At 42.1% G+C, this 26,805-nt stretch overlaps 1 protein-coding gene across 1 annotated transcript; it reads right to left on the reverse strand.

Annotated features, from left to right (window-relative positions):
- PGPEP1 (pyroglutamyl-peptidase I) lies at positions 1 to 26,669 on the reverse strand. The gene is made up of 5 exons (XM_075283678.1): positions 26,558 to 26,669; positions 22,876 to 22,928; positions 19,509 to 19,625; positions 4,443 to 4,675; positions 1 to 747 (listed from the first exon to the last, which is right to left on the reverse strand). Exons 1-5 carry the CDS (start codon positions 26,589 to 26,591, stop codon positions 555 to 557), a joined length of 630 nt encoding a protein of 209 aa, XP_075139779.1. The 5' UTR covers positions 26,592 to 26,669; the 3' UTR covers positions 1 to 554.
- Positions 26,670 to 26,805: the final 136 nt, after the last annotated feature.

Consider the following 26,805-nt stretch of genomic DNA (forward strand, 5'->3'; position numbering starts at 1 on the left):
TCCAAGAAATTGTATTCTATGAAAAAAAAATCCCTTTGCTACCAAAAGATACTTTGTCCAAACATAAGTTACCTACTTCATGTCAGTACTAACAAGTAATACCAAATCTGGCCAGTCTCCTGCTGCTGCATACCGAGGTTTGGTTAAATCAAAACTACTAGATACAATATGATAATTAGAAATTCATGAATTATTATACTAACTTCCTTTGTCCCTCTAAGATACTCCTTTATTCACATAAAAATTTCTGACTTATTGAATAATGATTTTGAAAAGCCATTACATTAACCTAGTATAATAAAATACACATGCTGTTTCCGCTCCTATCATCCCTTTACTCATATGAGGCAACAAGAATCACATTTGGCAAGGGCAGTTGGCAGGTCACACTTCTAAATTCATAGACTTTCAGATAAGATTAAAAAATCCTTCTCTGACAAACAAACAAGACATTTTGCAGTGTAAACACAAAGCAAATTATGTTATATTCTCAGAGTGCCTGACACTCCATCCTTCTATACAGAAACAATGAACGAAACAGATCTGGTTTGTTGTCAGTGTTTGTGATCGCAGTTGATCTGATCTTCCGATTGCTCCATCATGTTCAGGATTACTTGTAGGATTGTCTGTAGTGCTCTTCCCAGTTGTACTGCGGTGTATGGCTTCCCTAAAGGAGGCACATGGATGAACACAGAGTTTCCATGGCTCTCATACAGAGATGTATAGTAAGTGAAGTCACAAAGGTACCTGTCAGATAAAAGACAGCCTATTAAAATACAGTGGATTCATTGGCTGGACATCCCTTTTAAAAAGATATGCTACACCTTGACTGAGTAGATGTTTGCAGTAACTGAATTGTACTCAAACTTGCATGGCGCTCTGCACAGTATAGCAACGAGGCAGGTTACTGCAAGCTTTGTTCCAGTCAAATTAATAGGATGGAGTCTGAAATATGTTTTTTGCTGTTAGTGTAGAGAATGGGGTTAGTTCCAGTACACTATAGCTACTGCAGGCAGCAGTAGATATAGTGTACTGTCAGACCCCAACCAATTTACTCCTAATGACCTATCCTCTGGACAGATCATACTCTTAGACAACACCTTTAAATTGAAATTTACTAATATATATCAGGAGAGCTAAGGGTTAGTTCACACGGGGCAAGGCGGGGGGGGGGCGTATTTTGGTCCTGATTTTGACGCGGGAAGCTGCTTCAGAGTAGGACCAAAATACGCCTGCCGCGACTTCCAACAGTGGCGGCACTCTGGTCCGGAGTAGGCCCATATGAATGGGCCTAGTCCGGAGCATGCTGCCACGAGGCAGAGGCCACAGCTGAATCAGCTGCAGAATCCGCTTGAAGAAGGGGCAGCTCTCTGCATTTTTCCATGAGCGCCAACATGCCGCTAACTGAAAGAGTAAGCTAGTGGTCTACATAGACCACCATTGTGAAGGGGAGGATTATGACATGGATTCATCTCCAAAATCTGTCCCCTCTTGTCCTGTGTAAACCGGGCCTAAAAGGTCTTCTTTAAAGCAGTCACATGACAAAGCTGGTAAGGCCCAACAAAGCACTAATATAAAACAGTCCCATAGTAACATTCCCATGGCTATTTAAACTCTGAATGATGATATGTTTTAGGACTTAATGACCAAACAAATTTTTGTTGTCACATGCTAAGAGACCGATTTGATTTTTTTTTTTAAACTTTGGTCAACTGATCTGTAATTTACTTTTCTGGCAGGACAAATTGTAGTGTTTACTAGCATAGGTTTACTACTTTTGTGAAGGAAAATCCATTCTAGTAATTTTTTTTTTGCATTGTTTGATTTCCAAGACCTATAATGCTACGGTCACACGTGCGTTCTGCTTGGGGACCCCCTGAATTGAAAGCTAATCCGCTTAAATAAGATAAGATAAGATAATCCTTTAATAGTCCCACAGTGGGGAAATTTCAGTATGTTTCAGCTGCATAGTAATACAGATACATGGTAATACACAGTAATATATTACAGAAGTAGTAGACACACATATGCTGAGAAAGATATACTAGGAGTCCATAGCAGCTTAGGAACAGAGAAGAAAGGAGGAGGACATTCATAATCATTAGTTCTCTGTGCGGAGTGATCTTCGCTTGGTCTGATGTAGATTATACAGCCTGGTCGCGGTTGGAAGGAAGGACTTGCGATAGCGCTCCTTCTCACACTTGGGGTGAAGCAGACGGTCACTTACATAATAAATAAAGCAGTTACCCGCGGACCCAATAGACCATAATGGGCTTGGTGGGTTTCTGACACAAAAGGGCAGAAAAATGCGTAGATTTCTTAAATCAGATCTGTGGAACATTGATGAGGCACAAGTGTGAACCCATCCTGACTCAATTAGTCAATATAATTGTGTGGTGCTTATCTTTTGTGGGAAGACCTAACTTTTTTATTGATGGTAGTTTTTTGTTTTTTTTGGGGGGGGGGGGAACACTTTGGTGGGGGGTTTTGGTGACTGACAGACATACATGGTAATATTTTCATTTTTATGTATTATAGATTTTTTTTTTTATATATTGTTCACCATTCAGGGAAAATATTACAAGTGTATTGCTTGAGTCATTACTCAATATGTGTATTATGTCTTATTTAGAAAAAGTTTCTGGATGGCAGGATTAAATGTAAAAATTATTTACTTTTTGGATCACCGCATTTAGAGTCCATTCACATGGAGGAAAACTTTTTTTTTTTTCAGTGCTGAAATTCCACACCAAATTCCTCACCATTTTCCTCCATGTGAACAGACCCTTAAAGATCCACTTCCAAATTTGTCTTTTTTTATTTTTTTTATTATGTTTTTGTCAACAGAATTTTATGACTGTTTCATGAGACTATTCAATCAGTTTTTACAATGTCTTTTCAGAGGAAGACCAACACAAAACAGCAATAATAACCTTTTTTTTCCCCATTAAAAATTTTGAGGGGCATTTTTTTTTTTTAAATAAAAATATATTTAAATATTTCTACTTCTGTATTGCATTGTACTATGCTGACAGTGTAAAATTGACAGATATTCTATTACACCTGAGAGATTCATTATGTCTCTGGCTTGCATAAAACAGCATCGGCACCCTGCTATTTCAGTTTTGGGGTGCCAATGTAGAGTCCCCTACATCTAAAAACCAGTAGGTTGACCACAAAATCCAAAGTGTTAATACCACTAGATCGCTGTTCTCTCCAGACTTGCTACTCACCACTGTGTCTACACTTGCAGTGAGTAGCTAGCAGAGGAGACTCCTATTGCCCAAATCACTCATCAGTTAGGACATGGAGACAGAGCGGTGGGTAGCAGTTAATTTCAAACTGCAACACACATAAATTTGTAATTCTCTCTCTAAGGGTGAATTCACACTGAGTAAACGCTAGCTTATTCTGAACGTAAAACACGTTCAGAATAAGCGGCGTCTAAAGCAGCTCCATTCATTTCTATGGGAGCGGGGATACGAGCGCTCCCCATAGAAATGAATGGGCTGCTTCTTTCACTCCGTGCAGTCCCATTGAAGTGAATGGGGAGTGCCGGCGTATACGGCAAGCTCTGCTCATGCCGGAGCGTACACGCCGGCACTCCCCATTCAATTCAATGGGACTGCACGGAGTGAAAGAAGCAGCCCATTCATTTCTATGGGGAGCGCTCGTATCCCCGCTCCCATAGAAATGAATGGAGCTGCTTTAGACGCCGCTTATTCTGAACGTGTTTTACGTTCAGAATAAGCTAGCGTTTACTCAGTGTGAATGCACCCTTAGGATGTTAAATCAGAAGACCTAGAAGGGTTCAGTCATATATATGCATAAGATCCTCTTTAAGCAAAATTCCTAATGGGCTACTCACACAAAAAAGTTGGCTAACCATTTTTCCATGTAAAATTAATTTTACCACAATTTAAAATTATTTTAGTTCAAGGGAGTCTACTACATTCCCCAAGCATATTCAACAACCACCGTATGACAGAGCACATTACAGTGATATTGATCATACATTTGTTATGAATATCAGTTTTGAAAATGTGGAGAAAAACAACTTTGAAGCTGTATACAAGTGGGGCAGTTGGGGCACTGGGGGTAGGCCTTCAGCTCCCTGGAACATAGTTCTTGCCAATTAGGCCCCCTACCATCTCTTGTCTGAGCCACCCTGTGCAGTGAGAGTTGATTGTTGACTGCTATGACCCATACTATCTGAGCAGGAAGAACAATGTTCTCATGGCTCAAGGCTTGCCTTCAGTGCATCAACTGACCCATTTGCATAAGATGTACTTCAAATCTACAAAAGTGACAAAGACATGTTGTTTATCCCCTGAAATGGGCTCTGTAATGTGGTGGTAGCATTTCAATAGGCTTGTGGGAGATGGTAAACTACCTATAATGACCAACTTTGTTACAGTCATATATGATATAAGATAAATTACCTGCCCGCATCTGTAGACACTGTAAACTGTACGTCCAGTCCAACTGCTGATGCCCTCTTGCAAACAACATCCATATCAATAGAAGACTGCAAACATTCTGGACCTCCTTCCACACAGCAATGTGTATCTGGGCAGAATTGGCGGTTGTCCAGCCCTAGATAGCCTTTGTTGTGACCACACTTTTCAAGTGTTATAGCTGAGGCCATTCCAGAAACTCCAACATGTACTATGAGCTACAAACCAAAAAAAAAAAAAAAAATTAATATCAATAACAGTGGTTTAATAATAGGACAAGTTTTTACAAAAAGTCAGACAAATACATCTACATTAGTGCTAAATACACGCTTTTCCCTTGTGCACAGTTTGCTTGCCTTTATTTTACTTGCTGCTCCTTATATCACTATTATTTACATGAAGTGAATTCCCCCGATTCATCTACACCCTCTCACTCGTGTGCAGATTCCCTCCCTGCTGTCGTCTTGTGTCTTGCTTCTTCAATCTGTGCAACATCGTCCTCCTCTGCATATCAGGGCTCGTTCACATCTGCGCCCAGGTGTCCGTTCTGCAGGTTTCCGTTTCCTGCATAAAACAGAGCATGAGACGGAAACCTGCAGGAGTCTCTCACCCATTCATTTGAATGGGTGAGAAAGCTGTCCGGCCGTGAGCGGCAGTGAGCGATTTGCGCTCTTCGCCGCGAAACCGGGTTTTTAATCCGGACACAGAGTTGGACATGCAGTACTCTGTGTCCGGATTAAAAAATCCGGTTTCGCGGCGGAGAGCATAAAACGCTCACCGCCGCTCAAGGCCGGACCCGGTCTGTGCTTTCCGTCTTCTGGCATGCAGAAGACGGAAAGCACAGAACGGAGACCAGAACGCAGGTGTGAACCTAGCGTCAGAGACAATAAACCACGCCCATGAGTCAGATGTTGCTGTGACGTTTTGTTTGCTGCAGAAACTGCTTACGGGGGAATGTGAGCTTGCAAACAAAATGTCACAGCTGTGGTTAATGCCCTGTTATTTAAACAAGATCTATAATAGAGAAAGTGTTTCTTATTTATGCAGCTTATTATTTCGACCAGAGATCACATGGCCCAAATGGGGATAAAGACCCTGAAGTCCATGAATTTTCAGATAGCTAGCATTACTTTATTCATTTCTGAGTTATATATGCTTACTGACAATTAGGAGTTACATGATGAATGAATATAAAAAATAAAATTTGAGAGCATCTTAAAGAGGATCTCTCACCACCTACAATAGTTCAAGTTTTTAGCATCTGTTAATAGATGCTGTTCCTGATTCCAGCGAGTTGGAATGTTTTCTCTAGCCTATAGTTTTGGTGAATTATGTTCTATTTAATGTCAAAAAGGTCAGCATCTGGCAGGGGAAGGGGGTGGAAGCAATTCAAATTCTGTCTGACACCGCCCTCTATTCAGAGCCTAAATAGCATATCAGGCACCAAAACGAACAACATTGATAAGCTTGGGATTTGTGGGGACTAGGGACAAATGATCTTCTGGATCTCTCGAGCACACAACATAGTTGAATCAAGTGAACATGGTGAAATTAATCCCTGCACTGAACATACAGTAAAAGGGGGTTTTGGAAGTTATTAAATGACTACCAATGAACTTGACATCACAGACATGTATCAACATTTTTTTCTCCAATTCCACCCCATTATGAATTTATTTCCAGCTTCCCAGTACATTGAACAGAATATCAAATGGTATTAAGTCCAATTTGTCTCACAATAACTATATAGGTGTCTGTTATGTATATGTAATTATATACTATAATATATTATGTAATTATATATGTCTATTAATGGAAAAATAAAAGTTATGGCTTTGTGGTGGGGAATAAAAAAAATGAAAGTTGATAAATCGCTGTGTCAATAAGGGGTTAACATTTCTATTTCTGAAAGCATTCTTATTTTGCACAGTGCTAATACTTTTCAACAGTACGTGAGCACAAGTTTTTGTACATGCCATCCACAGTGGCTTTCAGATTTTATTGCTGACATCTTGGAATATGTTCACATGGAGTTGTTTGCAGGCAGATTTTGACGCAGAAGCTGCCTGAAAAATTGGCTCCCATTCACTTCAATGGGATCTGCTTGCTTTTTTTCCCCGCTAGCTAGCGGAAAAAAGAAGAGACATGCCCTATCTTGCCATGGCTGAGTCCGCCGCAGCGTCTGCAGCTTGAGACATGCTCCTGTTTAGGCCCATTCATTTGGGCCTAATCAAGAGCAGGATGCCGTGACAGAATGTTGTTGCACTGCATCCCATCATGGCTAGCCGCACCAAAATACACACGGCGGAAAACTTTTCCACCATGTAAACTAGGCCTTGCTGCAAAAGTTTAGGTGATAGTTCCAGCTTCTGACATTTAACCTCTTAGAGCAGCAGTCTGTGTAAGGTAAACACACAAAGTATTACAATGTACTATACTAGTGATTGAGCACCCTATTTTTCAAGTAATGGGATTTAAGTAAAGTAATTTAGTCCAATAATGGGACTAAAAAGAAATGCTAAACAGACTTATTTATTCTCATCAAGGGTTAATATTAGTGAGAAAATAGACTTTTATGCTATGTGCAAATGAGCAGTAAGTACTGACCACTCCCAAGCAAGATGCCTCGACTTCTGTCTTGACTGACAGATTCATCTCTGTTTAAACGTCACTATGTTGTAGGAGTGGGGCCTGAACCAGAACTTAGAGCTGCAGAGTAAGACTAGGTTCGCATCTGTGCCAGAGTCACAGAAACTGCTCAGGACTTTTTTTTTTTCTCTGACATTTTCAGTTTTGAAAAAGCAGACACCCAACGGACGCCATTATAGTCAATGGGGAAATCATACTGTCGAAGGATTTGACAGCACAGTTACATGATAGATCGGGATCTTACATCAAGACTACACTGAATATAAAGTGATAATATTCACAATGGGAGCCCACCTTCATCGCTTTTCACCTTTCTCACCTCTTTTTGTTAACGTTTTTAGGAACACCTTTGTCCTACCCCTTAGGGACTGTGTCCCATTTTGTAAAAAAAAAAGTATTCTAGCACCATTTTCCAAATCTTACCAAACCCCAGAATAGAATAGTAGTTTTGGTTTGGATGTAGTCGGCCCAAAGGAAACTGTGGGTGGAACTTTACAAATATTATAATAACCAAACCAAAATAACCGACATGAACAAAATCACATTGGTGAGCCAGGTTAAAATTTGGTTATGCTGCATACGCTGTCCCTACACTAGCAGCTTTTGGCACCAGGTGTTAGTCCCCCACAGATCACATCGCTGATGATCTATCTTATAGATAATGCAAGACAGAATGGAGTGGTGGCTCCAGTAAAGAAGAGATCTGCGCTTCTTACGGAAGAACGATTTACCTTTATTTCACTCTCAACCACACTTATTAGGAATGCAGATAATGGAGGAGGAATTGTGATCCAGGACAGAAGTGACTATATTAAAGAGGCCCATCGTATCCTATCTGATAGGGAGTACTATGAAAAATTGGGCGATGATCCATTTACTGGTTTCTTGCTAGAATATAGAGAACTGATTCTTAAAGCTCACACGGAAGGTATTCTTATGGATAAGGAAAAGGGATTTCTTTTAGTAGACAACCATACTATGGCCCTATTCTACCATTTACCCAAGCTGCATAAAAATTCCATCAATCTCCCTGGTAGGCCCATCATATCTGGGGTGAATGCTTTAACAATGAGCCTAAGTATTTGAATACGCAGCTACAGAAATTTGTATCCAAATTTCCATCCTACCTTAGGGATTCAGCCCATCTTATCTCACAAGTTGCTACAGTCCCTTGGTCATCAGATTACTTGTGGGAATCGTTAGATGCAACTGCATTATACAGTAACATACCGAACTCACAAGGCTTAGGGATGATATCTAAAACCCTCACTATGGACCCCACCATGCCAGAAGAGCAAAAGGTGTTTTTGTTAGACAGTATCAAGTTCATTTTAGAACATAATATTTTTACGTTTGAGGCGGAGCTTTACATCCAAAAACGGGGCACTTAATATGGGGGGTTAATTTTTTAACTTCCTATAATGGTGCCCACACTGATATTAAGTCTATCTTGACAAAATATTGGGGTATTTTACTTAATGACCCCCTTCTTAGAGATAATATTCTGCCTAAACCGTGAATTATCTTCAGGAGAGGGTGTACCTTAAAAAGTATGTTAGCACCAAGCAAACTGAGACCTGTATCACAATTAGGAATCACTGTACCCGAAGAGGGTACATGCGGTGTGAAGAAGTGTAGTCATAAGAGATGCAACTGTTGTGCCTCAATTAACCATGGGGCCAAGACACTTACAACCACCACAGGAGAAACCATTCGGATTAGGAGGTCTCAACTGTTCATCTTCGTATGTGGTCTATGTTCTTACTTGCCCGTGCGGGCTACAATATGTAGGCCGCATGATTAGACCACTTCGTGAGAGACCAAATAAACACAGGTCCAATACAGTGTATGGTTTTTTGAAACATAGTGTGTCTAAGCATGCTTTTTTAGCCCATGAATCGAGTTTCGAAGGATTTGTTGTAACACCTATAGATCAAATTCTAGTACATGTTAGCAATAGGTTTGATAGCCTCAAGAGAAAAGAGATGTATTGGATCTACAAATTCAATACTCTCTCACCAGGGGGCTTAAATGAAGCCCTAGAGAGTGTTTATGATCGAATACAGAAGAGATTGGGCTGTTTTGGAAGAGGTATATCAAATACGTATACGAGTTATTAATTATGTCATTTTAATTAATTTTATTAACAATCATTTTAAAGATTATATATAATAATTATTATGGTAATACATGAATTTCCATTTTAATATGGTGATAGGAATGTCTTGTGTATAAGTATCATTGTTTCATGTAGTATGTTTGCCAATTTTCACTTTTTCATTTTATATATTGATCAATTTTACTATACTTGTGCTAACATACATTTTTTTTTAATTTTTTTTATGTATTTATTATAGTTCATATGGTTGTATAGAGATCGGTCTTACTGCCGAGATGTATGAATAGGTAGTTAGTTTTTGATATCGGTTATATTTATATTCATGTGATTTCCTTAACTGCTAAAAGGTCACCCTGTAAATGTCTAAGTCTGAATAAGTACATATGTGACCTTCTGATAGCTGTACACGAGCGAGCATGCGTACACCTCCAATTCGACTAATATACAATAGGCTCTTAATAGTCTAATAGAGGCTCATCTGGTATTGGCATTTGGGCACCAGACAGACGGGCCATCCGAATGAGCACCAAAGTGAGCCATTTTGCGCGCTGTCGCACTAGTCAGACGGCCCATCCGATATAGTATCATAGCGAATCATTGGCACATGCGCCATGATCACTTCCACCGGCTGGACAGAGAGTCCGGAGAGTTTACTGTAGTGTTTACTTTGGTGGCAAGATGTCACGGAGAAGGTTGACTGCAGCGAATTTCTTGCTTGGGTGAGTTGATTGCATCTAGGGAGGAGAATAATATCATGTGATAAAATGTTTTTAATGTGGACCTAAGTCAGATGTAAACCCCGCCCACTATAGGCAGGACTTGCCAATTACTGAATCCTTATATACTAGGTGTTTGTGACTGTCTGTTATATCTCATTTACACTTGAAAAAGGAGGACCTTTCTCCGAAATGCGTTGTGTGCGAGTGTGAAATAAAGGTAAATCGTTCTTCCGTAAGAAGCGCAGATCTCTTCTCTTTACTGGAGCCACCACTCCATTTTGTTTTGCAATACCTACCTGGATATCCTAAGGATCCTGAGAAGAGCTACAGCAGGCTTGCAATCATCCATTTAGAAACGCATTTAGTGGTTGTGACTTATCACAACCACTTCAGGTGAGAGTCCATCTGTAACCATTGGTTTGTTACTCACCTGTTTTTCTATGGGCATTACCCTTATATATCAGCAAATAACCCTATGGTGCTGGGAATTCACCATTGTGAGTGTGTTATATGCACTGGTATTTTGTGTATTACACAGGTAAACGCTATGTGCCGCTCGGCGTTGTTTTTCTATTTCTTTTTGTTTTAAGTATCTTATAGATAAGTCAGCGATTTTGGGCCAGAAAAACCCCTTTAGGCTAAGGCCCTTTGTAGCATCCGGCAGCAAAAAAAGCGTTGCTGGAAAAACAGTGGAAACAACACACCCCGGCTTTTCTTGCAGCGTTTTTTGCAGAAAAAGAAGAGGAAACCTCTGCAGACTTTCTGCTTCCATTATACCTATAGGGAAACCACCGGCATTTCTGTAGGTATATAAACTGCTGCAATTTCCAAAAGCACAGTGTGTCTGCTGCGAATATCTTTCCGCAAAGTGGGGATGGGATTCGCTAGTATGCCATCCACTTTGTTGTGATTGTAAGATAGTAATACGAAAAACTCACGGGTATATTTATGGGGGGGGGGGAATATATTTTTTATTGAATGTGCCAATAAAAAAAAAAATAAAAAATAAAAAAAAAAAATCACTGCATCTTTCTAGGCAATAACTAAAAAAATAAAATAAATGCTTTTTCAGTTTCTATAACTTTGCAACAGTCACCTCATTAGCATGAGCATAATTACAAGAGCAGATATCATGTATGATAACCATTTATATTTGTATAATGCTGATCTACTACCCTCACTATACAAAGACCTCTGCACAAGTCACAGAACATACCTAGAAACATGTTCCCTAGACCTCAATTAACATCTCCAAACCATTGTATCTATAGTCCATGTCAGTGGCGTAACTACCGTGGTAGCAGCAGTAGCAGCTGCCACAGGGCCCGGGCCATTAGGGGGCCCGGTGACAGCCGCTACCGCTGCGGGTTTTTTTCAATAGGCAGTTACGGGCCCTATTCACTTGCCGATCCTGGCTGGGCCGGGATCGGCAAGTGACACCGCGGGCCCCACAAGGGCTATCATTATACTCGGGGGTCTTTGCAGACCCCCGAGTATAATGATCGGCGGACCGGAGAGGTAAGGGAACATAACAAACAGTGTTACTTACCTCTCCACGATCCTGCCAGGCCTCCGTCCTACTGCTGTCTGACGTCTCTGACGTCACATGAACCCGGCATGCTTCCCGGTCATGTGACGTCCGACGTCATTAACGAAGGACGCGAGAGGAGGACAGCACAGCACAGGAGCCGGGGAACAGGTAAGAAGCAACAGTGGTTTTTTTTTTTATGTTTTTATTTCCCGGGTCTCCGATTATTATACTCTGGGGTCTGAAAAGACCCCAGAGTATAATAATTGTTTATGGGTGTCCACAGAGGAACATAATACTGTGTACAGGGGACACTATTGGGGTTAATACTGTGTGTGCAGGGGACACTATTGGGGTTAATACTGTGTGTGCAGGGGACACTATTGGGGTTAATACTGTGTGTGCAGGGGACACTATTGGGGTTAATACTGTGTGTGCAGGGGACACTATTGGGGTTAATACTGTGTGCAGGGGACACTATTGGGGTTAATACTGTGTGCAGGGGCAAGTAAGGGACATAATAGAGTGCGGAGGAGGGGGTCGGTCGAGGTCTTCGGCGTCAGTTGGGATGGGGGGGGGCCCCATGTCAAAAGTTCGCCACGGGGCCCCGCCATTCCTAGTTACGCCACTGGTCCATGTGGTAGTTGTATAGCACCTCAGGCATAATGACAGCCTCCATAATCATAACTCGTGACACTTGTGAAAAGATCATGCACATGTAGGACCACAGACATTGTACAGTGTGTGTTTGTGTGTGTGTGTGCATAATATATATATATATGCCTCTGGGAAGAGGCAAACCGAGAAATAGGGGAGGGACCCTTTACAGAGCTACATGTACCATCACGTAGGTTCCCCCCATTGTCTGATGATACAATGATTGATACGTTTCTCACAGTCACTATTAATCGATTGTCAAAGATTGCAGGGGAAGTGGGCAGGCGACATTTGGATAGATCAAATTTGTCCAGGGAAGAGACACGGGTGCTGCAGATACTAGAAAAAGATGATTCTGTGGTATTAAAAACCCTCAGATATACAGTCGTTGTTCGGGAAGTTTGTGTGGGGTTCCTCTCGGAGCAGACTGGGGTTCAGTACTCTTGTCCGGCGTAAATATAGGGGTGGCGTTGGTCTCCCGGATGTGCGCCTTTACTATTGTGCCTCGGTTTTGCTTCGTCTGTTCGATTGGCAGTTCCGTCGCCATGATAAGCAGTGGGTTTCCATCGAATTTGATCTGATTTCGTCTTCGCTTTCCTCTTGGCCATGGATCCCTCCGCACTTTCGTCCTAAATCCCCTGGCCTCTACGTTCTCCCTTCGCATTTTCTGAAAGTATGGGATCTGGTCTGTTCTTCTGGTCGCTTGGCCCGTGTCCCGGGCCCTTTGACTCCCCTCTTCGACAACCCTATGTTCCCTCCTGGTTGCTCGGTTGACCGGTTCCTCTGCTGGGACCAAGCGGATTCTACTTGTCTTCAGGAGGTGGCGGGTGATTCTCCGCTCCTTCCGTTCGCCCAGCTGTGTAGTTCTCACCCTGACCTGCGCCTCTCATGGTTGGAGTACGCTCAACTCCAGTCCTTTCTGAAGCAGTTTTCGCTCACTCCTCGCCTCTCTTCTCCTCCATTAGCCCTTGAATCCTATGTCGGGCGTCAGACCTCCCCCTCTCGTGCCCTTTCGCTTCTGTATGATGTTCTCCTCTCGGATGTCACTGCGGAACTCCCTCCCTACGTCGCCGCTTGGAACGCCGACCTTCCTGTGGGTTTGTCATCTGCGGATTGGGACCGGTCCTTTTTGCTCTCTCACAAGCTGGCCCTCCCTTGTAGTGCTCAGGAGAGGAATTATAAGATTCTGTCCCGGTGGTATAGGTGTCCAGTGCTTCTCCATAGGATTTTTCCCGCTGTTCCGGACTTATGTTGGCGCTGTGGCTCCGCTAGGGGTACTATGTTGCACATATGGTGGGACTGTGACGTTCTGCGCCCCTTTTGGGACGCGATGTTTTCTTTGTATTCCAGGGTCAGTGGGCGCTCGGTGACTGTCTCTCCCCAGCTGGCACTTCTGTCGGTTATCCCTGGTAAGCTGTCGGAGATTAAGAAGGACCTCCTGGGGCACTTTCTCGTGGCCGCCAGGACAGTCATCCCCAGACACTGGCGCAGCCCTACCCCTCCCTCCTTGATTGAGTTCCTCCAGTTCCTTCTTATTCAGCGGATGGAGACCTTGGTGGCGGAAGATTCCCCTGACTATTCAAAGTTTGAACTTCGTTGGCGTCCCTGGGTTATGTTCCAGGAGTCGTCTGCCTTCTCTTCTGCCTTTGCTTGAGTGTGACATGGCCGTCTGTTTTCTTCTCCTTTTTTTTCTTTTCTTCTTTTGCTTCCGTTGTGGTTCTTTTAGTCTTCGTCTTGTGTTTGTTTGTTTGTTTCTTGTCTATTCCTTTTCCCCTTCTCGTTGGGCTATATTTGATTTGTGCGGAGGGGGGTCTTTTTGGCCTCCCTGTCCGCGGACTGTTATGTTTTTTTTTTTATTATTGCTCGACTTCATGTTTGTTGTTTGTTCTGTATTATTTTGAAAAATCTTTAATAAAACCCGTTTAAGCATAAAAACCCTCAGATAAGGGGGCAACCTAGTCCTGATGGACCGAGGTGGTTATGTCAGGATGTGTAGGAATATTTTGGAGGACAAAAATTGTTATGAGGTCCTTCAGAGTGATCCCACTAATGACTATTTGGCAGAATTGAAATGGATTTCGACTAGGGCTAAAAAGGAAAATCTTATCAGTGACAGTGAGCTGAATTTCCTGCTACCGAAACACCCGGTTAGACCAACCTTTTACGCACTTCTGAAATTGCATAAAGGTCTGGTACCATTGAAAGGTCGCCCTATAGTGGTAGGAATTGATAGTGTCACACAAAACATTTCATATTATGTAGATGAGATCCTCAGACCCTTCGTTCTGTTCCTGGCATCATTTATAAAAGATACCACAGATGTTTTGCGGAGACTGGAGGACCTGGTGATTCCACCTGAGGCTTTTCCGGCTAGCCAGGACGTGGAGGCCCTCTACAGCTCCATACCCAATGATAGGGGGTGTGGGGCTGTGGAGGGCTTCTTGAGGTCCAGGGGAACATACTTCTCCGCACATAACTCTTTCACGGTTGACCTGCTCCGATTTATTTGGCCCTAAACACCTTTCTGTTTGACCGCCTCTTCTTCCACCAGCTCAGGGGTGTGGAGCCCATGTGCCCCCACTTATGCAAACTTTTACCTGGGCTGGTGGGAGAAGGAGATGGTCTTTGGGGAAGCAATCGGAAAAATGGGCATCATCAATATTAAAGGGGTATTCCCACCTCACATACTCATCAGTCTTTACTGCTATAAAATCTTCTTTCTTCCTGGTTGCTTGCATCATTTGGTAGGCGGGGTTTCACATGCAACCTGCCGTTTATCTCCGCCCCCAAATTTGTGTGTAGCTCCGCCCACCCATATTGGACTATGAAGTACAGGCAGCAGCAACTCCATTCTGTGTTACATACAGAGACTGCCTGTCTCTGCCATAATGAACAGAATTGTATTAGCTAGCCTGATAACTGGGAGAACAGAAGAAATGAAAGCAGCTCCTCTCCTCTATCTGCTAACAGGAAGCTAGGTCATGTAGTGTAGACACAGAAATAGCTAGAAACACAGGCTCGCTCCCCTGCACTTAGCCCCTCCTCCCTCCCCCGAGAGCAGCAGATACATCACTTGACTCATGAGCAGCTAAGTCAGGGCTGTGGCCACAAAGAATTTAATAAAGTAATATAGTGGACAAACAAAGCCGTTTTTCTGTAGCAGTGTATTTAGGAAAAGTCTTACATCCACATTAACAAGCAGTATAGATAGGATCCTTGTGATGGGACAACCCCTTTAATGTGGGTCAGATTCATAGACGATGTCTTGCTGCTCTGGGGAGGTACTAGGTTGGAGTTTGAGGATTTGTGAGGGAGTTAAATATCAATTAGTTGGGTTTGTTCTTTACATCAGAAATTAGGGAACACTCGATTTTTGAGGCTTACCATCTTTAAGTCCCCGTCAGGCAAACTGGGTACTACTATATACAGAAAAGAAACGTCCACAAATTCCCTGCTGAACTGGAAGATCTGGCACCCTTTTCCATTACGCCATGGAGTCCCAAAGGGTCAGTTCTTGTGGCTGCGTAGAAACTGTACAAATCTAGCTGATTATGAGGTGGCCGCCGGTAATCTGCATGGGAGGTTTCAGCGCTGTGGGTACCCGGATGGGGTTCTTCGAAAAGCCCATCAGGAAGCCCTGTCCCGGGATAGGACATCATTGTTGTATCCAGTAGAAAAAGAGAAAGTCGGGGGACATGCAGATTGTCGCTACTTTTGATTCCGCAAATCGGGAAGTGATGGATATTTTGAGGGGTACTTGGGAAATTTTAAGATCGGACCCTGATATTGGTCCCCAAATGAGTCAATATCCATTAGTTACATATAGGAGAGGTCCTAATTAGAAGGATAGGCTGGTTAAAAGTTATCTGGCACCACTTTCCAATGAGAACTGGTTGTGGAGGCATGCTCAGGGTTTAGTTGGCAGATTTGCATGTGGTTCATGTCAAGCTTGTTGCTCGATATTACCGGGGAAGATATTTAAGAGCAAAAGTACAAACACTGAATATACCAACAAAAACTTCATAAATTGTAAGACCAAAGGGGTGATTTACCTGGCTAGCTGTTCCTCCTGCGGAGCTCAATACGTAGGGAAGACCATCTGTGAGTACCGCAGGAGTATTAGGGATCACATAAATGACACTGCCAGAGGTGAAGATACCCCGTTGGCACGAGGTGTGTGAAAATCATGACGGTGATGCGTCTATTTTGAAATTCCAGGGGGTGGAAGTGGTCCATCCTTCTCCTCGAGGAGGAGACTTTGATAGAAAGCTCCTACAGAGGGAAGCAAGATGGACACATATTTTGAAGACTGTGAAACCCTGAGGTTTAAACAACGGCATCTCATTTGCATGTTTTATATAGATACCTACAATACGTGGGGTTTTTTTTGTCCTCTGTCACTTTTGAGCCCATGTTTAGTGTGGGTACATTTCTATCATTTGTGTCATTTTTGAGCCCATGTTTAGAGTGCCTTCTCTAAGGCTATGAGAAAAAGGAGTAATTCAGACTCTGCAGCTGTAGCTCTGATGGATTAGCGTGTACAACTTTAGACAAACACTTATTCTTTTGTTGATGAAATGTAGATCAAAGGATCTTGATCGTAGTTCACACACGAGGTGTAGTCATCTTCTTGTCCTTGTGTGTGTTTTTTGATTAAAAGATTCAAGGGGGGGGGAGAATTACACTGCCGGGAGTGGTCTCCTCTGCTGCTGTCAGTGGCTTGCTGATGCCACATACTCTTATTACGTAGAGGAGTATAGAGAGGAGTTAATTGGGTGGAGTCGGGATATGAACCGAGACGCCCCTGGCTCCAGATCGGTGCTTCTCAGCGCATGCGCAGAAGACCAGCTGGGACGTGCGCCGGCTGCCACATCTATCAGCTGTTTATGTGTGAGCAGCAATTGGACGCGGCGCTGGTTAGGGGGTGGTGCTTTGCGCACTTAAACTTGGCTTCTCTCTGTGCCCCCCTATGGCCAAACATCAGTGCCGCTTGGGGAGCGGGAGGGGTTGTTGAAAGACACTAAATAGATGACAGTGGTCAGCCTACTCCTTCGTGCTAGTTAGATCAGTGAAGCCTCTGATGACTTATGTGAAACCAGCATGATGAAACGCGTCAGGCTATAAGAAAAAGGAGTAATTCAGACTCTGCAGCTGTAGCTCTGATGGATTAGCGTGTACAACTTTAGGAGGAGACCTCTCGATCACATAGCTTCAGCACTACAATCAGGCAGCTGTAGTTTGGGTTTGTAATGTGATGACTCTTGGTCTTTAACCTTTGAAGGGCGTAGCGAGTAATCAGTGATCGCAGCAGATCACTGACACAATAAAGGCAGTGACCGTATCCTGAGCCAGGGTGTGCTTTATGTAGGGGCATAATACTGGGGAGAACCTTGGGTATATACTGCTACTGGGAATAAGGGATATCCATAGGTGAATAGCTCCCTCTGGTGGTGGTATTATATTCAATCCCTGTGTGGCTCCTGGTTTTGAAACATTTATCTTCTAGCTGATTACCAGAGTTAGGTCTTTAACTTTTGATACGCTTTTAAATATATCAATAGTTTTTTGTTTTAAATGTCCCTAGATAGTTTACCTACCTATCCTTATTTTTGCTTTTTCACGTTTGGGCACATTATAATTTAATATCTGTTACAATTTTTGCATTATTTCAAAGTTCTGTTTATTGAGCTGGATTTTTTAGGAATGACAGGTAGGTTGGTAGTGGGACCTGTCATTCCACCCCCCTCCAGTCCACACTTCACGCTTGTTCCTGCAGTGACTCAGCTGTTGAGAGTCTCCTCGTCAAGGAGGCTTAAGAAGCCAGCTCCAGCAGCAGACTTTGGGCAGAGCTTGACTGGAGAGCCAAAGAAAGAGGTCATATTTTTGGAGCTGTGTCCTGAGTGATTCTACTGGCTTTTGGATTTCTGTTATTCTAGGTGAGGTAACCTATTCTATGTTTAGTTAGAGCCTAGCCGGGCAGGTATTTATGTTTGTATTGTTTCCTTTTGTTGTTGCACTATATTTTTGAGTGAAAATAAACTCTACGTTTGTTTTGGACTAAAGAATCCGGACTTCTGGTGTCTATGCCACCCCACCTAGCAACCCCAGACCCTGACTAAGTAAAAAAATAAAGAAATAATAATACATTTACAATATATATATATATATATATATATATATATATATATATATATATATACACACACACACACACACACACACACACACACACACACACACACACACACACACACACACACACACACACACACACACTCACCGGCCACTTTATTAGGTACACCTGTCCAACTGCTCGTTAACACTTAATTTCTAATCAGCCAATCACATGGCGGCAACTCAGTGCATTTAGGCATGTAGACATGGTCAAGACAATCTCCTGCAGTTCAAACAGAGCATCAGTATGGGGAAGAAAGGTGATTTGAGTGCCTTTGAACGTGGTATGGTTGTTGGTGCCAGAAGGGCTGGTCTGAGTATTTCAGAAACTGCTGATCTACTGGGATTTTCACGCACAACCATCTCTAGGGTTTACAGAGAATGGTCCGAAAAAGAAAAAACATCCAGTGAGCGGCAGTTCATTTCCGCCCACAGAACCGCCGCTCACTGGATGTTTTTTCTTTTTCGGACCATTCTCTGTAAACCCTAGAGATGGTTGTGCGTGAAAATCCCAGTAGATCAGCAGTTTCTGAAATACTCAGACCCGCCCTTCTAGCACCAACAACCATGCCACGTTCAAAGGCACTCAAATCACCTTTCTTCCCCATACTGATGCTCGGTTTGAACTGCAGGAGATTGTCTTGACCATGTCTACATGCCTAAATGCACTGAGTTGCCGCCATGTGATTGGCTGATTAGAAATTAAGTGTTAACGAGCAGTTGGACAGGTGTACCTAATAAAGTGGCCGGTGAGTGAGTGTATATATATATATATATATATATATATGGCATTGTACATACTCCTGAGCCTCATAACAAGTGCTGAAAGGCAAGTGATCAAGGTGCAAGCACAATGGGGTGATTTTTCCCAGAATAAAATATAAATGAACAGTTTTGAAGGGTTATCAATATAAAAAGAGCAGTCACCCGGGGAAGACTCGGTTTGTAAATTCCATCGAAAACTCAGGTACCCTTTAAGAATGGTGGATACATAACAGCTTAGTGATCTAGGTTTTAACATTTTTCAGAGAGACAGGGATTTATAGTGTACTTTGTGCATTTTCCTTTACTGATTTGCACTTCACTCTTTTAGCTTTTAATCTTACACTTTTTGTGATACAGGAAAAAAGTGCACCATTTCTTACCTTTTAGTCAGGGCAAAGATAAATGAGTAATCGACTGAGTGAATAATTTCACAAGTTTACCTGAGGTTTGTGCTTTATCCATAAATCAGGGATTAACCTTTGTACAGTTTGATATTCCACTGGAACCTCATAGACATTTAGATCTACCCTGTCACCAAGGCCCAACTTTTCCAGTTCCTGTAATAAAAACAAATTAGAATGAGGGTATGTTTAAGGCCCTATACACAGGGGTGAATATGTATATTACCCACACAGAATTTGGTCCATAGAACATGACTCCTTCATAGTGATCTATAAGTCCCTCCCTCCTTTTCCACTGTTCCATACTGCAGGGACTCCTAGAATTATAGATCAGTATGTTACAAAGAGTCCCAGTCTCTGGGCTACATGCAAACAAAGGTCTGGATTTTTAAGATCATATTTGGCCGTGTGACCCTCACATTCAGATCCATCTAAAATCTACGGACACAGGTCCTGCAAACCTGACTTTCGCTCAGCAATTTCAGTTGAAAGGGATGAACACCAGACAGACTTCATTATAGTCAATGGGGGTCCCTCATGTTCTATTTGTGTCAGATCATCACTATTCAATTTTTTCCTGATTCTTCTGGTCCTCTGGCAGGTGTGAACATAAGGCATCTTGATGCAAATTTTCATGGTTAAACGTATGCTTTAAGCACATTACAGGATATTAAGCCTCATGCACACAATTAGATTTGGGATCGGGATTAAAACAGATTACGGCCACTATGCAGGGCCATGGATCGGCTGTATAAAAAAAAACCAAAAAAAAACCCCTAACATATTCCACTTAATGCCATATATTATGTTGGCTAATGCAGCAAAAATGTTTTTGATCTCATGGGCATCTGATCTTTTTATGTGTCAATTGTTCAAAAGAAGAACTAGCAAAGCAGATCATGGAGAGAATACTAGACCCCACTACTGAATTAGAGACAGACATGCTCTAAATTGCTTAGAACCCTCAGAGCAGAGCAAACTGCCCTAACTGTCCTATGCTTCCTTATCTAACTGTTGTAAAAGGTGTGCAACATACAAGCAACATCAGTAATAGCAGTACATCAATCAACTTCGGTTCATTAGTGTGTCATATTTCATTATCTCACCAAACAAAGAGAAGGGAGAAAACCATTGTGCTGTAGGTAAAAAAAAGCATTAGGTAGGGCCAAAGCAGACAGCATTTTGCAGCGAAAGACAAGTCTCAATTAGAAATAACACTGAACTTACCCCTCGTTCACATCTGTGTTTGTATTCCGTTCGGGGGGAGTACGCATGAGGACCCCCAAACGGACTACCAAACGCATTTGCAATTCTGCTTGGTAATATATTTTATAATATAATTTGTAAATATAATTGATAATATTTTTATTTTAGAATATAATTTTATAATATTTTGGTAATATTGATCATTGAAAGCTGAGGCACCTTCAGCTTCATGCTCAGCGGCCATCTTTATTCTATTCCTAAACGAGCAGATTGCGCTCGTGTACAGTGCATGCGCAGGATTTTGATCCCACTGAAAGAGGAGCACCAGGACATCAAGGGCGTGATGCATTGGCCCAGGAGGCGGCATTCAAGTCATGACAAACACCTCCTGTGCTTTCAGAGCCTCATTTGCATAGATGGAAAAAGCAATTTATTTAGAAAATGGCGGCGTTGAGATCTGAACCAAAGGTAGGAGTAGAATAGCCTTTCTAAAGTCTATTCTGACGTGTCCTTAGTTTAAAATGCATATCCCCAATAATGGTACGTAAATTTGAATTTGGTGTGAAAAGGATGTGTTTCCACAAGCCCCACCCACCGGCAAAATTGGAAGTGAAGGAAGTGGCAAGCAGATTACACGTGCAACTGCTTTCCTTCTCACCAGGATACCAAAGGCAAGGAAATCTGGAGGTATCCAACCTCAAGGGAGCCCCAGAAACGGAAAAGAAGCTCCCACAACTCCACCAGCTGGAGAGAGCCCAGGACAGCTGCGCCACCACGGATCAGGGGACAGGTAAGTTTGCACAGAAAAACCTGTCACCCTTACAGCCCTCCTAGAAGGGCTAGGGAAGAGGACAGGCTGTACAAACAGACACTGCACATCGGCAGTATTTTGTAACAATATTTAGTTTGGAGTACATCGTTAACTTGTGTAGAACATGGATTTTAAGTTCTTGAGGTTTCTATTTTGCCATCTGCTCCTGACAGACCTTATTGGATATAATGAGTTCTGTCAAGCTACCAACAGGAAGTCTGTCATTTTGTCCAGCATTTTTAACGAAAAGTGTTAATAGGCTCAAATGCCAAAAAGGGCAAGGATGTCTAAACCCAACAGATTAACCAAGACTTGCGCCAGTAAACTGCCATGAGCCATAAGCAGGGCTGGTTTAGATTATATTGTGGTGTATGGGACCTCCTAAAATGCATTATAATTAATAGGCTACTAATAATAATTCTCAGGCATCACATACCAGTAAAACCCATTGATTAAACCTGGCATAGGAAACACCAGTAGTAAAGTATCTTCCCACTACCAGAGCTGAACCTAACAGTTCATAACCAAAATAAATATTGGCACATAACATTGGCGTCTTGTGTATTTTAACCCTTTAGCGATAAACACATTTAGCCCTAAACAAGTAACATTTTATCCTACTCTGCATTCCAGCAATCATAACTTTTTTTAATTTTTTGTCAGCATAGCTTTAAGAGACCTTGTATTTTGTGGGTACATAAGATTTTTTTTATCAATTTTTATTACTTTTTGTATTTGAGAGGTAAGATAAGAAAACATCAGATCTAGCATCTGAGTTTTAAAGGGGTCGTCCCATCACAAGGATCCTATCTATACTGCTTGTATAGATCCTAAATACATTGCTTCAGCAAAGCTGCTTTGTTTGTCCACTATCCCACTTTATTATTATTATTATTATTTTTTTTATTTTTTTTTTTTTTTTTTTTTTATTTTTTACACATCCCTTGACGTATCTGGTCATAGGTCAAGTGATGTATCTTCTGCTCTGAGGGGGGAGGGAGGAAGGGCTAAGTGCACGGGAGCGAGCCTGGAGGGGGGGGTAGTTTACCCTTTGGGGGGGAAGGGGCCGTCAATACAGACCCGGCATCCGCTGTAATAGAGAGGCGGATGCCGGGGACAGTTAGACGCCAGCACAGATGCTTGCAACATCGCTATGCTCCTGCCCTGCAGGATATGGATGTGGTAATAATTCTATGATGGCATATAAGGGGTTAAATTCTAAGTATGCTTTTAATTGATAATGTGGGGGTGAAGTAATGAACAAATGTCCATGGTACCCCTTCTCTTGGAGTCATCTGAAGGGACAGGAAAATAAAATAATTGAACAAGTTTTCAGGCAATTGGAAATTTAAGTCCCACTTAAGTACATGTAAGAATATGTATATTTACCTTCACAGCCACCCAGCTTGCGTTTACAGAATGCTCCCCAAAAGGACCAAACCCTGCAAAGACATAGAAATATATGATATAATAATCTATAATTCACAACTAGAAAAACAAGGGTGTTGAATGTGTTGTATCAATCAATATCTGGAAGGTATACAAACAACTTTTAATACAATCTGCCAATTCTATGGGTGCCCTGAAGAGGTTCCACAAAGCTGAAGTGTTCTTGTTTTCCTGCATTGCTCCACAACTTCTTCCCTATTACAGTCTCCTAAATGTATGTTACACCTTTAGAGCAAAGAGGTTGTGACGCAGGTTAGGTATGGTCATGCTAGTGTTAAGTGACCATTCTAGTACTACGTCCCCTATTCCGCTTGAAATATGCAAACGGGACTGTTCCCTTCACTGATTTCTGACAGAAAGCAGGCAGATCCGACTATTGTGTATGGGGTCTGCAGGTTTTCATGGGTAACTGCTTTTTAGCGGATAGAGTTTCCATTTTTGTTTCCCCAAGCGGACAAGAATGACGGAAAACCTGAACACTAGTGTGAACTCAACGTCACTGCAAAAAACAGAGAGCATTTCAGTGGGACAGGCAGTGTGAACCACATTTAAAGTTCTATTTTTTAAATAATAAATACATTGACAAAAAGTATCTTGTAAGCCGATGGCTGGTCAGGTAATGGAGGGGGTATACATCTCACCCAGACTACTAAGGTGGGCAAGATGAGAAAACTTGAGAAGGAATGTTTGTTCTCAGCAGACAACTTTCGTCTGCTGAGCATTTTGGTAAATGCTCAGTATTGGGCTGGATTTTTAGGAATGGCAGGTAGGTTGGTAGTGGGACCTGTCATTCTACCCCCCTCCAGTCCACACTTTGGGGATGTTCCGGCAGCGACTCAGCTGCAGAGAGTCTGCTCAACAAGGGAGCTTAAGAAGCCAGCTCCAGCAGCAGACTGGGGGCAGAGCTTGGCTGGAGAGCCAAAGAGAGAGGTCATATTTTTGGAGCTGTCTTCTAAATGATTCTACTGGCTTTTGATTTCTGTGATTCTAGGTGAGGTATTTATTTTTGTATTGTTTCCTTTTGTTGCTGCACTATATTTTTGAGTGAAAAACTCTACGTTTGTTTTGGACTAAAGAAACTGGACTTGTGTGTCTATGCCACCCCAACTAGCAACCCCAGACCCTGACAATCTTTAACCCCATAAGAGCACAGCCTAAAACTACAATAAAAGGACCAGACCACATTTTTCAAAACTGATTAGTATCACTGTATATGGCAATAAATTTGAGACCCTTTAACTTACCTAAGTGATTGATAGTTTTTTTCATTACAGATTGCAATGTATGAAATGCTTCGCTTTTCACACAGTCATACCACCTTAATACATTAATTATCTACCTTATCTCCAATTAATATTGGCATCATCTTTTAGTTGTCCTTTAATTTAAGTTTGGACATTAGAAGGCTTACAGTATCTAACAAATCTAACAGCAATTTTCCAGATTTACAAGAAAATTTCCCAAACCCATTTGTTATGGACCACTTCAGTTAAAGGCCTGTATATTACAAACCTGAGCAGTTTTAACCATTAAGTGTTGCATTCATTTAATTTCCAGAAATGAATGTGCAACTGATAATGAAAATTGTGATTTTTTTTTTCCAGCGATACCATATTTCACACGCGATATGTTGCATCCAGCTTGTGTCAGCAGAGACGCACGCTCCAAAAACTGTTAAACAATTATCCTGGGCACAACAGCTTTTGAAGAGTTGATCTCTCTGACACAAGCTGGGCACTGAAATTACGCATTTCTAGAAAAATTGCCATTTCATCATTAGCTGCGTATTCATTTCTGGAAAAAGAATGTAACAGTTGTGGTCAAAAATTAGGGGATTCCAGTTTAATGGCATTTCAGGGATCTGCAAAAGTGGCATAGTGTCCAAAAAACAAACTGTCTAAATCTGTGCTCCTACAAACTCATGGCGCTCCTTCCCTTCTTTGCCCAAACAACAGTTTATATTTAGTTGTTTTGTATTTGGATGCCATACCCAGTTTACAAAGAGCCTGAGGTGCCAAGTGGAACACCCTAGGGAGCAACCCCATTTTGAAATAAAGGAGCATAGTGAACATTCCCAGATATGAATGCAAAGCATATGGTGAATAGTGAAGATGTAAACATTGCTGAGTGCTTTGGGAACACCAGATTCCCTATTTTCACAGCAGCTCCTATGACTGGGGACGAGGGGGTGGGAACTGGATGGGTCACTTCTGGTGTCTTTCCTTCGAAAGCTCAAAATCTAAGGGGGGGGTGTGTTTCTAATGATTTGGGAGGGGGGGGGTTCACACTGTGCAAGCCATGTTTTGTTTTTTTTCTGATGCTGTATGGTGATATGAGGGCTTTTTTGCTGCAGGATGAGATATGAAAAAAGAAAAATTAGCTCAAAGTATCACCACAAGTGATCTAAAATACAGGAATGTTAATCCAGTTCTCAATGCGATTCCCTCTCGATAACAAAGTTCATCAGGAGATCACAGCCAGTAATTAAACTAATAATGATAGCATCACAAAGATAAATTCACATTGTTGATCACTGGATAGGAGACACAAGGATACTTATATTTAAGGGTTAAATGGGGAAAATAAATCTCAGTCTACCACAAAAACCTCACATAACTCTAGATAAAGGCATGGCATAATTTGAGGGGCTGCATTTTTTTTTTTTTTTTTTAATCAACCACTACCTATTGGTTTATTTTTACAGGTGCTCATGATCCCCGCTTTAGTCCATTCCAGCCTTTGGGTCTTCAGTGTATAACTGGATGAGAAGTAAATATGAAGTCTTGTTGAGACCTTAGACTGACATAACAGAATATCGGCAACCCCAATTGCAGCCGATGTGTGAGGACAAAATAGTAAATAACCTCTTAGATGCTGCAGATAATACTGACTGCAGTATCTAAGGGGGTAAATAGTCACAGCTGGAAGTCTCTCATATTACAGGAGACATGGTCAAGTCTCAGCTGTAAATTACAGCTGAAACTGCCTGCCTCGTACTAGTAAGGCGTGGAATACTCAGGAATTAAATATGCCATAAAGGTTGAATGAGTGGGTGTTCAAACACCAGGGTCCCCAAAAGTCACAAGAATGTGCATTCAGCTGTCATAGACTACCTGTGTACAGGAGTACAGGCACCTATATTTTAATATTACCAGGGTCTTCAGCCAGTGAGCTCACCAATGTGACATTTAGGGCAAGCTTTGTTGAGGATAAATCTTTTTTTTATGGGCATGATTAGGGATGTAACTTGAAAGTCTTGGGGCCCAAATACAAGTTATATTATACTTCTCCTACTTACTATGCTCTATTATAGTGGGGTATTAATTGTAGAAGAGCCTCTGGGGGTCGAACAACAATTTATACTGCTATGCCCCCCTATAGCTACACCCACTGCAGGAATTGTCATTGCATTTCTGCTACTTCCTCTTGTATTTCAGATTTGTGAAATGTGCATGTATGAGCCACATCTTACATATAAATAGGAGCTAGTGAAAGCTAACACCACAGTAGCATTCCTGTGATAGCAAAGTAGATATACTGATTTATTACTTCAATGTATCGTAAAGGTACAGAAGGTACTAAGACTACTACGCCTACCAAACATAACCACGTTGTTACTCACCAGTTACAACCACACGTTTGCTTTGCTCCTCCATAGCCGTCAGTTTCCGTCTTACATACACCACTCTGTCTTCTACAGCCACTACCTCCTAGTACGTGAACTCTGCTCAGCTGATAGCTGGGTCGTGACTAGAATGGAGTTGCTCCTGGTAGGTATGATGTCACAGGAAGGGGCGTGGCCTCTCAAATGAGGGCGGGGTTTCGGCCCTCACTGCTTGGTGCTGTATAGAGGAAGCCGGAGCCGAGCAC

The sequence above is a fragment of the Leptodactylus fuscus genome, chromosome 1, assembly GCF_031893055.1.
Source record: "Leptodactylus fuscus isolate aLepFus1 chromosome 1, aLepFus1.hap2, whole genome shotgun sequence".
NCBI lineage: Eukaryota > Metazoa > Chordata > Amphibia > Anura > Leptodactylidae > Leptodactylus > Leptodactylus fuscus.